Below are 15,162 nucleotides of genomic sequence, written 5' to 3'. Positions count from 1 at the left end.
AAAAATCAGTAACAGAATCTACACGATGTCCGTAAGTGTGTGTGTGTGTGTGTGTAATTGATGGTTGACGAGCTCTTTTACCGCGACCCATTTCAACGATACGTTATCAGAGCTTGATCCGTCTTGCTTATACATTATTGTATGAAACTGGAACGATCTTAATGTATGCATATTTGGCGACATTTTGTTCGCAATCTGCCTTAAATATCGTCGATAGTAGCGCCGATAGATTAGTATGGCTTGAAAAGTACGACGGAAAATTTGTACGTTTGTTCTACAATAATCTTCGTTTGGAAGTTTGCGAGTTCGGTTATTCCATTTCGAAGTCGTAGACATTTGAGGAATCGACGAAACGACATCTCGAGAAATGCCTGGCACGCCATAAATGTTCGCTAATAATTTTAGCGTTCAGCGAAACTTACTTATGTCTCGGGCGAAATGACATTCCGCCTTTATCTTTGTGTCTCATAACAAAAGAATGCGGATACTACGGTTTTCTTATGATCTATTAAAGCCAGTTCCGACCTTAATCATGCCACACTCGATACGCGTCATAAAACTTATCTGAGGAAATCGCAGTCGTATTTCAAACGATCGTATTTCAAACGATCGTATCTTTGTTTGTGCTTCCGCTGCAATAGGATTTATTTTTCGTCTCGAATGCTCGCCCGCAGTAGAGCCATTTTATATGCGTTTCATGATTTTATCCATGAAAAATATGTTTGATGGCTGTAACGCTGTTCTGATCACCAATGAATAATCCAATTCGATATCTAATCAATGGATAACGACGGCGATGGAAATCGCTTCGGAATAATTTGAGGTGCAAAGCATTTGACCCGCGTGTGGAATGAGATCTTGAGCGTTAATGGATGACCACCGAACCGCCACTTTACCGAGATTGAAACTGTCGTTCGCGCGTACCGAGCATGATGGATGCGGCGCTTTATAAAGTCGTCCGCTTCTCGTACGTACTCGTTAACTCGAGAGACTCTTACCTTTTCTATGCTTTCCTTCACATAAATAGCGCGTTTGTTTTGTTTCATTTGATAAATGTCAGACTCGGTTGAGACTGCGGCGGTGCAAAATGCATTTCTAGCTGTTAAAGTCGTTTGAATCTTCGGAAGCGAGTTAAAGCTTCATCCCGTACACACCACGTCTTGAAAAGCCATCAACCTTGTTTTTGTCCTGTTAGGTTTCCAATTATTGCGTCCGACCATTACAATCTCATGCTTCAATCTTGAAAGCCCGTCAGACCTTTGTCATTTTAAATACTTTCAATTATTATGCCCCAATAGTTTCAATCTCAAATTCCATGGTTGAAAAATGTTTTTTTTTTTCGTACCTTTTATTTTGCACGTTTTTCAATTATTGTACCCAGTCGCAATAACTTTTTTCAAGTCTAAAAAGCGTCAGGTTTTTTGTTTTTGTTTTAGTTTTCCGACCACAATAATTTTAAATACTTGCCTTGCCATGCACTCGAGAAATGTCTGCATTTTTTTGTTTTAAAACATTGGTCGCTATCATTTTTTTTCTTGATCTCTTTTACTTAAAGAGAACAAGATAGGAATGATAAAAAAGTATTTTTATATTATTATTGTTGTTACATTAGACTCTAATAATTATATAATTAAGAATTTATATTTTGTACATTTCTTGAGAGTTAATATCTAATATTTTACAAATTCTAAGCAATTATTAACAAACAATAGATGTGGTTGAATTTAACAATTTTATAAAAAAAAAAAAAGTTTTTTATATCAAAATATATAATAAATATTATTAAAATTGAAATACTTCAAATTAAATACGAAAATAATATTATATAATTTTCAGAATTAAAACTAAACATTTTAATTTTATTTATTCAATTGAAATAATATTGTTTGTTATATAATTTTGGAGAAATGATAAAACTATTTTTTCAAAAATTTTTGCACCAAAAAAGATAGCAAATTATTATTCAATTACTTTGCCCGTTTGCAATTATTTTTAATTATAACATTGCCTTAATATAAGGGAAACGTTGAATATTATTTCGAGATGTCAAAATCATATACGCGAGAGATATTTCGGAGATTATCGCAAGGAGTTAACATGCATTTGTGAGATACAAGAGACGAGAATTTCAAAAGGAGACCTTTATTATTTACAATATTACTACAGTCTATGGCAAAGCGTTGAGATCAGCCAAAGTAATCCTCATTCTCGTTCTGAGCTCGTCCGCGTAGCGTAGAGCGGACTCGTCGATCCTAACGTCTTCCATTAAGAGATCGCAGTCGAGATGTCGGTTGTCGCATGCTCGATGATGATGCTTGAGCACGTCGTTCGAATCCAGATGATGAGCCCGCCTGGTGGACGGGTTCAGCGTGGCTAGAGCATAGTGATTGTGCACCGTTAGCGCACGCCTCGTAGATACGAAGCTCTTTACCGAGTCACCTTCGGGCGAGATATTGGCCGTTCTCATGGTATCTAAGTAATCGGGATGCTGGTCGACCGAGCGACCGGGTTCCTCGCCGAGTCCGCTCGACCGATCGGACCCGCTCTTGTTTTGCAACTCGAGGAAGAAATAAACGTTTCGTACAGAATACGAGGCGAAATCCTTGAAGCTTCTACCAAGCTTCGCGCGCTCGTCCAGCAATAGCTCGTGCCAGGTTTTTCGACGCGTCGGCACGATCGCCTCGTCGATATCGATCGGCACCACAAACTCCGATCGATGAATATTCTCGTAGAAGCAGTGATTGTACGGGATTAGCTCCATTCGCCTTTTCGTCCAGATATCCTCGCTAAAGAATCGCCTCCGGGTGGACTTCTCGTTGGGCAAATCGCCCGGTAGATTGAGCGCGAACCACCGCACCACGTTTGATCGTTCGTATAATCGCAGCACTTTTAGCACATTCTCATGCACGTTGAAGACGTAGAAGTAGAATAGCTTGGCGCCTAGAATGCGATGTAACTCGACGAAGGCTATGAGCTTGCGCGATATATCCTCGTCAAAGTCCAGTCCCTTGATGCACAAGGTGAACTCTTGGCGCCCTCTCCGCTCGACGGAGATCTCATCGCCGTATTCCGAGCGAGTCGTTAAACTATGACTAGCATTCTCGTAGCAGGGATTCGGACCCACGTAGATCCGAGACGGCCGGTGTATCGAGTCATCTAACGGCAATTGACAATTCACGAGAATTCCGATGTAACTATCCGCCGCGCCGTCCCATTCGTCCAGCCAGATCGTCGAGACGAGTGCCTCCACGCTCAACGATCGTGTCTCATCGTGCTCCCGATACCTAAAAACATAACGAGACCAAGACGTTTAATCTATCGCTTCCGATTGAAAGAGAACGCGCTGATTAATGTCGAGCATTCCGGTGGAAAACACTTGCACATGGTGGAAGACATATCTTCCAACCATGCATTTTAAACGGAATATGCCCCGTTTCGCGCCGCTGCTAATATTTGCATCGCTCGTCGCTACTCATTACTTTATCTGGAACAGTTCAACTGTTTCTAAGCGAGATGATAGTTTGATCCGTGTTAGCAAAGTTTAATTTCGTCGAATTTAAAAATGTGAAATGAATGGGAAGCACATTTTCTCAACATGCTTATTATTAATCTTCTCGCGTATGTTTTGCATCGTAAATTCTCATTCTACAAATTTGTTACAAATGAATAAGAGCTTTGGAATTTTCCTTGAATATCGAAGCGAATGACACGAACGGGCCGACGTGAATCAATTTTAAATTTTTCATTTGTAATCTGAAGAGAGTTGATCATTTATTATTTCCAATCATTGAAATGTCAGAGTTTTAGAAACGTTTTTTTTTTTAATGCTCTGATAAACATTTTTAAATTACGATTCAATTAATTAAAAACATACATGAGTTTAAAAATCTGAAAAGATTTCTCGTGGAGAATTTTTATTATTTTATTTATTTTTATTAATTTTAATGTATAATTTTAATTAGATAGAAAAATCTTATATTAACAAGTTAAATAATATAAATTTAATTACGAGCTCATTAAATCTTTGTATTATTGGAAAGATTGATACTAATTTGCCGAGTCGTTTTTCTAGCATGATTTGCAAAGCCGACGCGCGATTAGAGCGCGCGTTTATGAGCATGCGTTTATGAGCGTCTTTTGAGTGATTCTCTTTCCTCGTGTTTAACGTTCGTCAGAGATAGACGAGAAAGGGCTGCATCGCGACGTGAAAAATGGCTCACCATATAGTGCAGAAGAGCGCGGAGGGCGGCAGAGCTCCTCGTTTAACGCCAATCACTCTGATGCTCGGGTAGCCGACGACTCTGAGGTCCAAGTGGGCGCTGTACAGGAAGAGCCGTCCCGGGATTGTCTCGAGCCATTTCATACCGGATGGCTCGTACGCATTTAACGCCATTCCGCGCGTTCCATTACCGTCGCACTGCTTGGTGGGCCTGTAATCGAGTGCCAATCTTCGAGCCCACGAATAAGCGACGATGCTTCTTGTGCCTGGCGGTTCACCCCCTGGAACGCGCGAAAGAATCATGCTAAGAAGTCGTTTGATCAGTACGGGAAGAAAGAGAGAAAGAAAAGAAGGGAATGGGGAAGAGCGATCGATATGGAAGAGTTAATTGAGAGGCTCGGGAGAGGATATAGCGTCAATATTTTTGTTATAAATCATCCATTCTGTATTAGATATTATAGAATTGCACATTAACTGTGGCTCTTCTTTTACTAACAGTATTTATCTTTAAAAATATAATTATGCAAGTGACCGAGAGAGAGGGGGTGGGAGCAGATCTCTATTTTTTAATCAAAATTCCGCACAAGGATATTATCTCACAAATGCATATATTTCAAATGTATATTAAAATATGTGTAATTTATTGCTTTTGTGTAATAACAAAATATCGAAACATAATTAATATTTTTTTTTTTTCATTAAAATAGAATATTTTCCAAGAGTAGTGTGTACTTTTGACGACAAATGCACTGATTCTGATTCCATAAATAGACGACAAATGCACTGGCTCTGGGTTCCATAAATATGGATTAATTTAAATAAAGTTTTGCGTTACGCAAAATAATTCGAGATACTGATAACGCAATGTCTTTTATTCATATCTAATTGGTCTTTGAAAACATAATGTTATATAATATAAACATTCGAAAAAAATAAATTCTACTTTTTAGTTTATACTAATGAGACTTTACAGAAAATGTTTTGAATAAAAAATTGCAGTGAATTTAGCGTAAAAAATGAATCTTTAAATTTCAATAAAATAAAATTGCAAAAACAGTTTTGAATATTTAAACATATTTTTGCTATTGAAAGAAAACTTTTGTTTTTGAAAAAAAAGTTTGCATATTTTTATACATACATATGTTATACAGGATGTTTACGAAATATTTGGACAAGCTTCTAGGGCGTATTGCTCACGTCAAAATAAAGAAAAACTTATATAAACTTATACAAATTCATAGTCAAATATGAGTGGTTGCAAAATTATAGTAAAACAAAGTTTATGTTAACGTTATTATTAAATAATCATACGTAAATATTTAAATTATAACAAATGTTTCAAATGGTCGTCGCCATTTGATTGAAGACAGGCATTGATACGGCGAAGTAAGGATTGTTGAACCACTTTAAAGGATTCAGTAATTTCACAAATATTAATAATGGATTTACGAAGCATCTCTTCGTATCTTATCAACGACTTTGATTTGTAACATAATGATTTCGATAACTCTTATGCCACATAATAATGTTAACATAAACTTTGTTTTATAAATTCACGACTATTCGTATTTGATTATGAGTTTATATAAACTTTTTTCTTTATTTTGCCATGAGAAATACGCCCTACTTTGTCCAAGTATTTCGTAAACACTCTGTATATAGTATGCCAGAACATACATGTTAAAATGAGTAAAATGTACTTTTTTCGGACGAATTGCAAATGTGTCATAAAATCTTTCTCGCTTGGAATAATATTATTTTTTTTAAATGTTAATTATCAACATTCACAGCTTATTAAAAATAACTTTTGCTTACTTTGGGATTTTTATACATTTTGAACAACGCCGCATGGCGTTCTTCATACAAATTTAATTATACAAATTTCAAAAGCGAATATAATGCATATTCATATATTAGACTTGAGCCACTCTCATATTTACAAAGTTTCGTTCTACTTAACTAGTTTTAGTCGACCGTTTTCTTGTAAGAGTATGAGCGCTCGCGCTGATATACGCTATGCAGTTTGCTCTGCCTGCAGCTTATCAAAACTTTTGCTCTATTAGACTGACAGTAATTGCTCGCATTATGCATGCTAATATATCATTTTATAATTTTTGCGAGTGCAATACCGCAGCTGTGTGTTTGTTTTCCATCAATTTATTGTCTTCTAAGCTGATCGATCTTATCTACTACGGAAGACTGTAAATCAACATGAGACAAGACATTGGAACTATACGATCGGACGGAAATGACGCGTGTCATGCACTAGAGACGGACGCGACGTGTTATGAATACGTTTACATTCGTTTAAAGCTTGCTATGCTTGCATTTAAAAACATTTGTCTCTCGCGCTCTCTCGCTTATCAGTGCCGCACGTGTAATTGTGATTTCCATTCTAACAGCAGCGCTCTCTGTAATAATACTGAAAGATCACGGAGGTAGAGAGGTAGCGAAAGAAAATTAGTTGGGCGGAATCTCAATGGACGTGATCGCTAATTAGACTCCCTAATGTTGACTCCATAATGTTGACACCGCCTATATCCTGTATTCCGCGGAGAAACTCGTTCTCCGTGCAGTCACGGAGATCCGAGTCACGAGCCGAAGCGGACGCAAAGCGAGATTTCCATTCTCTTTTCCGTGCATTAATGCATCTAATAAATATATTTATGAAATACGACAGGGAGGGGAATGTCCGCCAGACGCGCTGCCCTACGGCGTCGGCGCGAATAAATCTATGTTATTATAGCTTTAAGGACTCTCGTTATGTCTCGTTTATAATTATTTTTGCGGGACGGCGGCGATGGTGGCGGCGACGAGACGAGAGGATAAAAAGGAAGGAAAAAAAGAAAAAAAGGGAAAAAAAACGTTGCCTATCGTGTCGGTTGTCCGCGGGTAAATTTATGGCTCTACATACGTTTCGTGACTCGTCTCGTTTGCAATTATTCGCCTTCGACATATATGGATCGCGAACGTTATCGACAGACGCCCGGAACTATTTTCTCCACGATCTCTTGACGATAGTAGCGAGCGTAGGTAGATAACGAGACTGGTCGATCCCGCTGATCCATCGCGGGTTCACCTCCGCGGGATAGATGATGATCCGTCATGGTGTGCGTGTCGTTAAAAATCGACGTTTGACCCGATGAGGCCGCCGATGGTGGTATTACGTGTTTGCGTGCCGCGAGTATTCTTCGTGACTCCGTGCCCTTTACCTGTAATCCTCCCCTCGTCTGTCCGTACGTCCGTCGCGGCCACGCTTCGCGAGTTTTACGAGAAGGTAAACGCGGCTTCACGCGGTTTAAAAGGGGGAGGGAGAAAGAGAGAGGCATTCGTACATTCACGCTAGAAATACGCTAATGCACGGGTGGCGTTCTCATGGAAATCGCACTGTCAGGATGGAGAGTGGATCTAGCCAGTTACGTGGAGGTAAGTCAACACACGGCGAGTAAATCGTTCCGATTTTCAAAGATCCATCGCTAATTAGTCAGAAATTATGTGCGACGAAAGAAACTCTTCAACTTGTCGAAGGAAATATTTCATAAATCTCGCCAATTATCAACTCTGTACCTTTATTACCCGCGTAATTAACTAAACTTAATTTTTACGTCATAAAAATGCGATGATGAATCCGTATTCACGATTTATATTTAGCGTTAAATATGGCTCCTCGATCCACGGCCCTTTGATAACGTGAAAGGCAATCCTCGTGCAACGTAGACAAATTTCAAAAGCCTGTCCGAGTCTGTCGAGCACACGGATGTAGCATGCAGTCTCGGGTCTGCCGTACAATCAGCTGTCATAATTCCTCGCGAAATGTTTGCATGGCGGAGGCGAAGGTGAAATATGCGAAAGCGCGCGAGTCGACGGGCGGTCATTCGATGAATCGCGTCATAAATTATGTCGACTAATGAAGTCGCTACTACTAAATAACACAGCTCTGAGATTTACGTTCTTTGGCGAGCTTTATGTATGTGTGCGGCCAAAGCTTCGCGATATTTATTTATAACTCCGTATCCGCGCGCGCTTCTTTTGCGCGCACGCACGCACGCACGCACGCACGCACGTACGCACGCACGCATCCAATACGCGTTATCTTTGTATCTTTTTATCTTCTCTCGGGGAGAGGGAGCGTTTACTGCGGAACTCGGTTGTGTATCTCTGCGATGCGTAGCGTGGGTTGATTGATATCGGCCCTCTAAATGCAGTCATGCTCTTTGTTAGCACAAGAGAAAGCGCAGTGTCCGTACAATTATGCGCGATGAATGTGCGTTTAAAAAAGCAATGAGCGGGAGCTCTTCCTTCTCGGCTCGGTCGGGTAGCATTTTAATGCTGTGAAACTTTACGCCACTAGGAAATAGCACGTATAAAGTAACAAATCATCACTCGCAGATACTTCGCACGAGTCGATTGCGTGCGAATCTCTCTTTATCCGTGTTGAGATAGTACTTCGGGGTTTATACGCTAACAAAGTGGTCGCGCGAGTACCTTAACTATCACTATTACTTTATTTAGACTCATCTCTTGTATTTCCGTACGTTGCAATTATGTACGTAAAATACAAATTGCTCGTTTTTATTCTTCGTTTTATTCCTTGTTACATGGACAAAAATTTCTTCTTTTAAAATTATCTTTATTTTCAACGTGGAAATGTTGAAATGAGATTATACCGCGTTGAAAATTGCTGGAACGAAGCCATTTTATATAATTCAATCAAGAAAAATATATTTTTATTGTTAGAAATAATTTTCTTGAATGGAAAAGAAAAAATGTTGGATAGAAAATATCATATTTTTAAATCGAAGATTATAATTATCAAGAGAATTATATTGTCTTTAGGTACCAATTATAATATTGAAATTAAACTGTTTTATTGGTGAAATTTATGATTATGAAATTTTTATTAAAAAATTATAGATTGTTGCGTATATACGTAACTCAATGAATACGTTGAGTGTATGAGTTTTGATTCAACACCTCTTTTTTTGTGTAACTTAATTTGTAACAATAGTTTTTGTCAAGCTATAAAATCCCATAAGTTATAAATTGCTTTTAAATTTATCCTTGAGGCAAAGTATTTTATAAATACTATTGTTTAAACTTGCAATCTGCATCGATAAGATAAAATGCATAGAATCTCGAAATGATTGTGATTCTATGAAATTAATCTCAAAATAATAAATTTATGTTTTTATTAAATAATCTCTTAAAACTCTATATGAATTTAATACATCAAGTTAAATTTTGCTATTTTTTACAGAAATTTTAAATAGAAAGACAAATATATTATTTTTTCTTTAATTTCACACTACACAATCTATTGTTAAGATTCCAAAAGTTATCAAGTTTCAAGAATAAAATATATGTTTTAAACAATTTAAAATAAAATTTAACGCGATAATAAATATCATCAGTCGTTGAAAGTTATCGAGCACATAAATAACGGAATGCCTACAAGCCTAGATATTATTAGATATAATGGCGACACGGATGATTCCTCTGAAGAATCACTCGAGTTCAAGAGGTTAATTAGGTTCGCGAGACGTCACGTCGTGCGAAACGAGACCGATTTGTCTCCCGATTTTATCTATGCTCACGAGCGATTCGCGCGGCGGCAAAAAATCCCGCTAGGATGACGACGAGCGGTGTCTTCAGGTTGCGGTGGCGGACCGTTCACCGATAACAAAAGGGCAAGGGTCGCGGCATTCGCGCCCTCCGTGGAGATGCCAGGGGAAGGAGAGGGAGAGGAGAGGGGAGGGAGGGAGAGGAGGAAATTGCTTACCAGGCGTGGGAGGAGGATCGGTCGGTGGATCCGGGAGTCGTGCTGGCGGCGAGTCTAACAGAGTCAGGATGCACAGCGCGGTGACCAAGATCGCGGCGAGTCCCACTCTGCATAATTTCCTCGTTCCCGCGACCGGCATGTTCTCCTTTTCTCTCCCCCTCGTTCCTCTTTCCTCCCTATTATTATCTCTTTCTCGCTGCGGAAATCTTCATTCGTCGCGCGCATTTGTCACAAACATAAACGCGAGCGGTCTATTTTTCGCGAGGGTCCCTCTGCACAACGGAGCTTCTTGTTTCGATGATGCACTTTAACCACAATCTCTGCATCTCAAACGCCATATGGATCAACACTGTGCAATCTCTATTGCAATATTTACTTCATTCCGTATACAATTTTCGCGCGATGTGACGCGTACTGTTCTTTTACCCTCTTTTCCAACAGTGGATTCGCGATCTGTCCACACGTTTTCATTTTATTTGCTTCGTTTTGTCCTCTGGAAAATTCTCTCTCTCTCTCTCTCTCTCTCTCTCTCTCTCTCTTTTTCTCACAGTCTTTCGAAGGCAAGTTTCCTATCTCGTTTGCTCGCGGCGATTCGATTCGCGCGGAGATTTAGCCACGAACCTAACGAACTAGTAGCTAATTATTCGAATTGCTGACTGCTTGGCGGCACAAACTTGCTCCGGAATCAGGTTCCTCTCGTCTCTGCAGTGATCTTATTCGATCTGTCGGTTGCCTTCGTCTCGGCACGCGTTGTCGCGACGCGTCGAAGAAAGAGATCGCGGCGGCGCCGGTCATGTCGTTCCTGCAAGACTTGTTCGTCTCACGAAGTGTACTCGTAAGATCCGCGGCTTTAAACAGTCTGCGCTCTGTCCGCGACTGTAGGTTCCGCAGAGAGCGCACGAATTTGTCTCTCCGCCTCGTTTAGCGTAAAAAAAACGCCTCCCACGCGCTCGCGACAACGCGATCTCGCTTCTTCCTCTCGGCTTCGACGTAGGCTGACGACGACCATGTATGGTCGTCCCGCGGGTTTCGCGTCCTCTCCGTCTCTTTGGGCTTTCGATAATTCAATTATACCGATTCGCTGTGCGCGATCGATCTCCGAACGCCGAGCGATTTTTCTGGCCGATCCTCCTGTTTTTCGCCGCGATTCATCGAAGCGCGAAAACTTTTGAAGATCCCGCAGGTTATCGCACCGCGATTACAATTTTGTGGTAAAAGGAGAGCCTCACGTGCGCCGCACACTAGCGTGATGACCATTTCGAATTCGTTTTCGCCTCTCGGCCCTGTCGATTTCACGCACGGCCACCGAAAGTGGAACGCCTCGGTTGGGAATGACGAGGGGAGGGCACTCGCCTTCTTTTAATCGTCGCGTTCCGCGCGCGGTCATAAACGATTTCGCAGGCGTGAGAAACACATCTCACGAATTAAATTAATCGTCCGCTTGGATACCCGTCACGGTACAATACCTCCGTGTAAACCGCTCGCAGCCAAATCCAAGAGCGCGATCGGAATCTCTCTTCAAATTAATTTCACGGCGTCCGCTTTAAATGGTGCTGTCCGAACGCGAGCACCGTCATTTTCTACGGATTATCTCATTCTTGTACACTTGAAAATTAAATTTTCGTGGTGTAAAACACATTCGGAGAGAAAGAGAGAGAGAGAGAGAGAGAGAGAGAGAGAGAGAGAGAGAGAGAGAGAGAGAGAGAGATTGATTTTGAGAAAATTGGACAAATTAGATATTTATTATTTTATCTCGATCCGCACTGGCGTAATCTCATGTCACTGGATTTCGCTAATTATTCAAGAACGATCGATCAAAGTTTCACGATAGAATTTCCGTTATTATCTTCTCGTCGCGGACAAACTTTTTCCTCTTTGAGAAAAAAACTCTCCTTTATCTCCGAAATTGTCGCGGTTGGTGCGCGAAAGGCGCGTGTGCGCGATCGGATATTTTTCTCTCGCGGTTTCTCGCTTGTCAGTTGGATGCGGACACGTGGTCGGCGGATCGACCGACGAGATTGGTGCAACCTGGCCTGCGCGAGAGTCGAGAGCGTACTGCGTTCGAGCGGGAGGTTAATGCGCCACCGGGGCCTCGCATCGTCGTACGACTTTGGACCCGTTGCCTTAGCATGCCTCGCCAATGCGCCTTGCCTTACCCTGTCCCTACTCGCCTTTACCTCCTGCCTTGCCTCGACCTAACTCCTCTCGACTTGCTTTGACTTGCCTCTTAGCTTAGCTTTATCCCGCTCACCGGCTGCTTGGTCGGTCGGTCGGTCGGTCGCTCGGTCGGTTGTGTATGTCTTCTCGTACGTTCTGACAATGTTAGTTGAGTTTACCTTGTCGCAACCTTGTGAATCGCTTCGAGTTTCACATGTTCCTCTCTCTTAGTGTCTTCTTATTTAGTCTTTCTCGTCCTTTTACATTTCTGTTTTGTCGCTTCTGTACGCTTCTATCAATATCTCTCTTCTTTGCGCTTGTTATGCGATATTCAGATTAATTTCTGCTACTTTGATGATAATTAGTGGAAAATTGATATTGTATAACAAATTAATATACAAACTAAATTATTAATTATTTAGTTTGTGAAACAAGGATAGCAATTAATAATGATATATCAGCAATAAATATTATAATAAATTATAATAAATGCAGGATAATTAATCATTAAAAAGATAAAATAAAAGAGACTTTAAAGAGACTTTTTTTATCTTACTTTATTTCATATATTATTTCTGTATAATTTATATAAATAGAACGATGTTTGAAAAGAATTCTGTAGCATTTCGCGTGTCTTGTAATTATGGTAATTTAAAGATAAACGTTTTGTGTGCGTTTCATTAATTTCGTTTGCCTTGAAGAACCAATTTTTTGCATGAAAAGATTGCATGAACACATTTAATGGCAATCTTTAATATTGTTTTGCCTTCAATTATTTTTATCTTTGGAGACATATTTTTTTCGACGGATTTTATATACGACATAGATATTGTAATAAAAAGTAATTAAGAAATGTAATAAAGTATGTAATAAAGAATGAAAAAACATTTTCATTAATTTGAAAGATTTTTATATTGGCATATATCAAGAACATACACACATAGAAAGTCTTTAAAAAATTTTTTAAATCTCTCAATCTCTCTTTACAGGCATTCTATCTCGTGCAAAATATACGCAATAAGTGTTTTGTGTTATAAAAGCGCTCAACTACTTTGCAGTACAAGCTGCATTTATATAAATGCATAGGCAGCCTTATATAAGCGCAGCCTTGCTTAAGCAGCCTTTTGTAGGCGCGTGGGAATCTTTTCTATGCGCACGACAATTTTATACGTAAAAGTTTAAAAGAATTTGGAAATTTTTAAGAAACGTTTCATAAAAGCTCATGTACTGTAATCAACGTACGTTCACGGTGTATTTGAAAAGTACGATCGACGAACAGTATCGTTAATCGTTAATCGACATGTCTCGCCGTTATAATTTGAGATAAATCAAAGTGTGTAGCTGATTAATCTCGCTAATCATAGCGCGCGCGTTTAGCACCGTGCAATTTTATTGTCGGCCCAATTCTGCCGATTATTTCGACGCGTCGCGTTGTTGATCGAACAAAAGAAAGTTCGAGTCACGATCGATATCATATTGTGAGACTCCAATCGCTCGATCTCGATCATCTTGCGCCGCAGCAAAACTGATCGAGCAGAACAGAACAGAACAGAAGTAAACACCATGCTATAGTTATAGACGACAAAATTTTGTCCATAAATCTAACTGTAATATATCCAAAAAAAACATGAGAATAATTTTAAATCGTTTGTCTTAAATTTTTTTATTCTCATTGTTAGTTCTTTAAATAGAATGGGCTGAATTATGTATTATTAAATTATGAATTATGAATTATAAATTATGTATTATTAAGTTAACTACTGCGATAAATATTATTATTTAAAATGTCATGATCAAATTGATTTGACAGCTTATAAATATTAACAGCATATGAATTGCGAGATGATTTAATAAGCTAATTTTTTTGATATCATTTTAAAAACTATTTTATTAATTTATTTTATTGTAATAAATTATAGTATTTTTTGAGTTAGACATCTGAATATTTCTGTTTCACATACGAGTTTCTAATTTTCATAAGTTTCTTATTCTAATTCTTCATAAGTCGCTTTCAAATATTAAATTACAATTTGAATAAATCAACGCGATTTGTAAAAAAAATAATTTTGCGACACTCGTTCCGCTAGATAAAGTTAACCAATTGAAGTTTCGTTTAAATCATTCTCAATGTATAATTTATGGCGCGTCTACGTAGATTTTTTAACGTGAGCATGACGATCGTACAGACGTAACTTACGGTGGGTTGTCGATTTTTTCAAGCCCCGCTACTTGGTTGGCCAAGCAAGAAAACATTGTTGCATGTTCTGCATCATTAGCTACGCCGTGCTTCAAAGTGCATCGTCGTGCACTATAGTACTGTGAGGGGAAGAAAAGCACGTCCGTCGCGTCGAAGATCGTCATGATTTGCGGGGGAATCGCATGCAACGTCGATCTCGCTTCGAGTACATCGAGTGTTACGTCGCAACACTCGTTTGATGGTACACACACACACACACACACACACGTACATATTTCATTCTGACAACTATGTGTATGCGAAATATCCATCCCCTGAATGCATCAGAAAAAAGACTAATAATAATTATTTACGTAATTAAATATGAAGAATCACAACATATATATTTTTTCTATATTCTACCGTACGTTTAATATTATAATAAATTTTACAATTATTAATTTTTAATAATTATATTTTAATAATTTGACGTTAAACTGGATACATTATTTCTTAAATACTTATGATGAATCGTAGCTTGAATCTTTCAGTCTTCATCATGAAAGCAAAGCTTATTTGAAGTTTAATAAATTGATTTTTAACATAACAGACGAATTAAATTACACATATATATATACACAAATGTCAGAAATATCAGAAATGTTTTCCTTTTTTAATTTTACGTATACAGAGTATCTTTACAGACTAAATTACCGCAGAACAAATAAATCTAACATTCATCCATGTAATTAAAACTCAGCTTCGCATTCGTCAAGGAATCCGCCATCAAAATTCCATTTCGGCAATGATGGGACCAATCTCTGTATTAAC

General features: G+C 38.9%; 1 protein-coding gene across 3 annotated transcripts; it reads right to left on the bottom strand.

Annotated features, from left to right (window-relative positions):
* Window positions 1–2,126: 2,126 nt before the first annotated feature.
* On the bottom strand, window positions 2,127–11,845 carry LOC126856766 (uncharacterized). Of its 3 annotated transcripts, XM_050605598.1 has the most exons (4): window positions 11,465–11,845; window positions 9,999–10,491; window positions 4,221–4,500; window positions 2,127–3,284 (listed from the first exon to the last, which is right to left on the bottom strand). In XM_050605598.1, exons 2-4 carry the CDS (start codon window positions 10,135–10,137, stop codon window positions 2,168–2,170), a joined length of 1,536 nt encoding a protein of 511 aa, XP_050461555.1. In that variant the 5' UTR covers window positions 10,138–10,491; window positions 11,465–11,845; the 3' UTR covers window positions 2,127–2,167. The 3 variants fall into 3 exon arrangements, with proteins under 3 accessions (XP_050461555.1, XP_050461544.1, XP_050461566.1); XM_050605587.1 differs by having other exon boundaries at window positions 9,999–11,845; XM_050605609.1 differs by lacking the exons at window positions 9,999–10,491; window positions 11,465–11,845 and adding an exon at window positions 7,167–8,252.
* Window positions 11,846–15,162: the final 3,317 nt, after the last annotated feature.

This window comes from Cataglyphis hispanica, chromosome 2 (genome assembly GCF_021464435.1).
Source record: "Cataglyphis hispanica isolate Lineage 1 chromosome 2, ULB_Chis1_1.0, whole genome shotgun sequence".
NCBI classification, from domain to species: Eukaryota; Metazoa; Arthropoda; class Insecta; order Hymenoptera; family Formicidae; genus Cataglyphis; species Cataglyphis hispanica.
The sequence above is the reverse complement of the archived record's forward strand: the minus strand, read 5'-3'. Positions and strand labels throughout refer to the sequence as shown.

What these genes read in the sequence shown, in the direction of transcription:
- LOC126856766 (XM_050605587.1), bottom strand. Translation starts at nt 10,137, where the DNA reads ATGCCGGTCGCGGGAACGAGGAAATTATGCAGAGTGGGACTCGCCGCG. An exon ending in CGATCCTCCTCCCACGCCTG is followed by an intron (nt 4,501 to 9,998) that starts GTAAGCAATTTC and finishes CGCGCGTTCCAG; the next exon opens with GGGGTGAACCGCCAGGCACA. An exon ending in GCGCTCTTCTGCACTATATG is followed by an intron (nt 3,285 to 4,220) that starts GTGAGCCATTTT and finishes TTATGTTTTTAG; the next exon opens with GTATCGGGAGCACGATGAGA.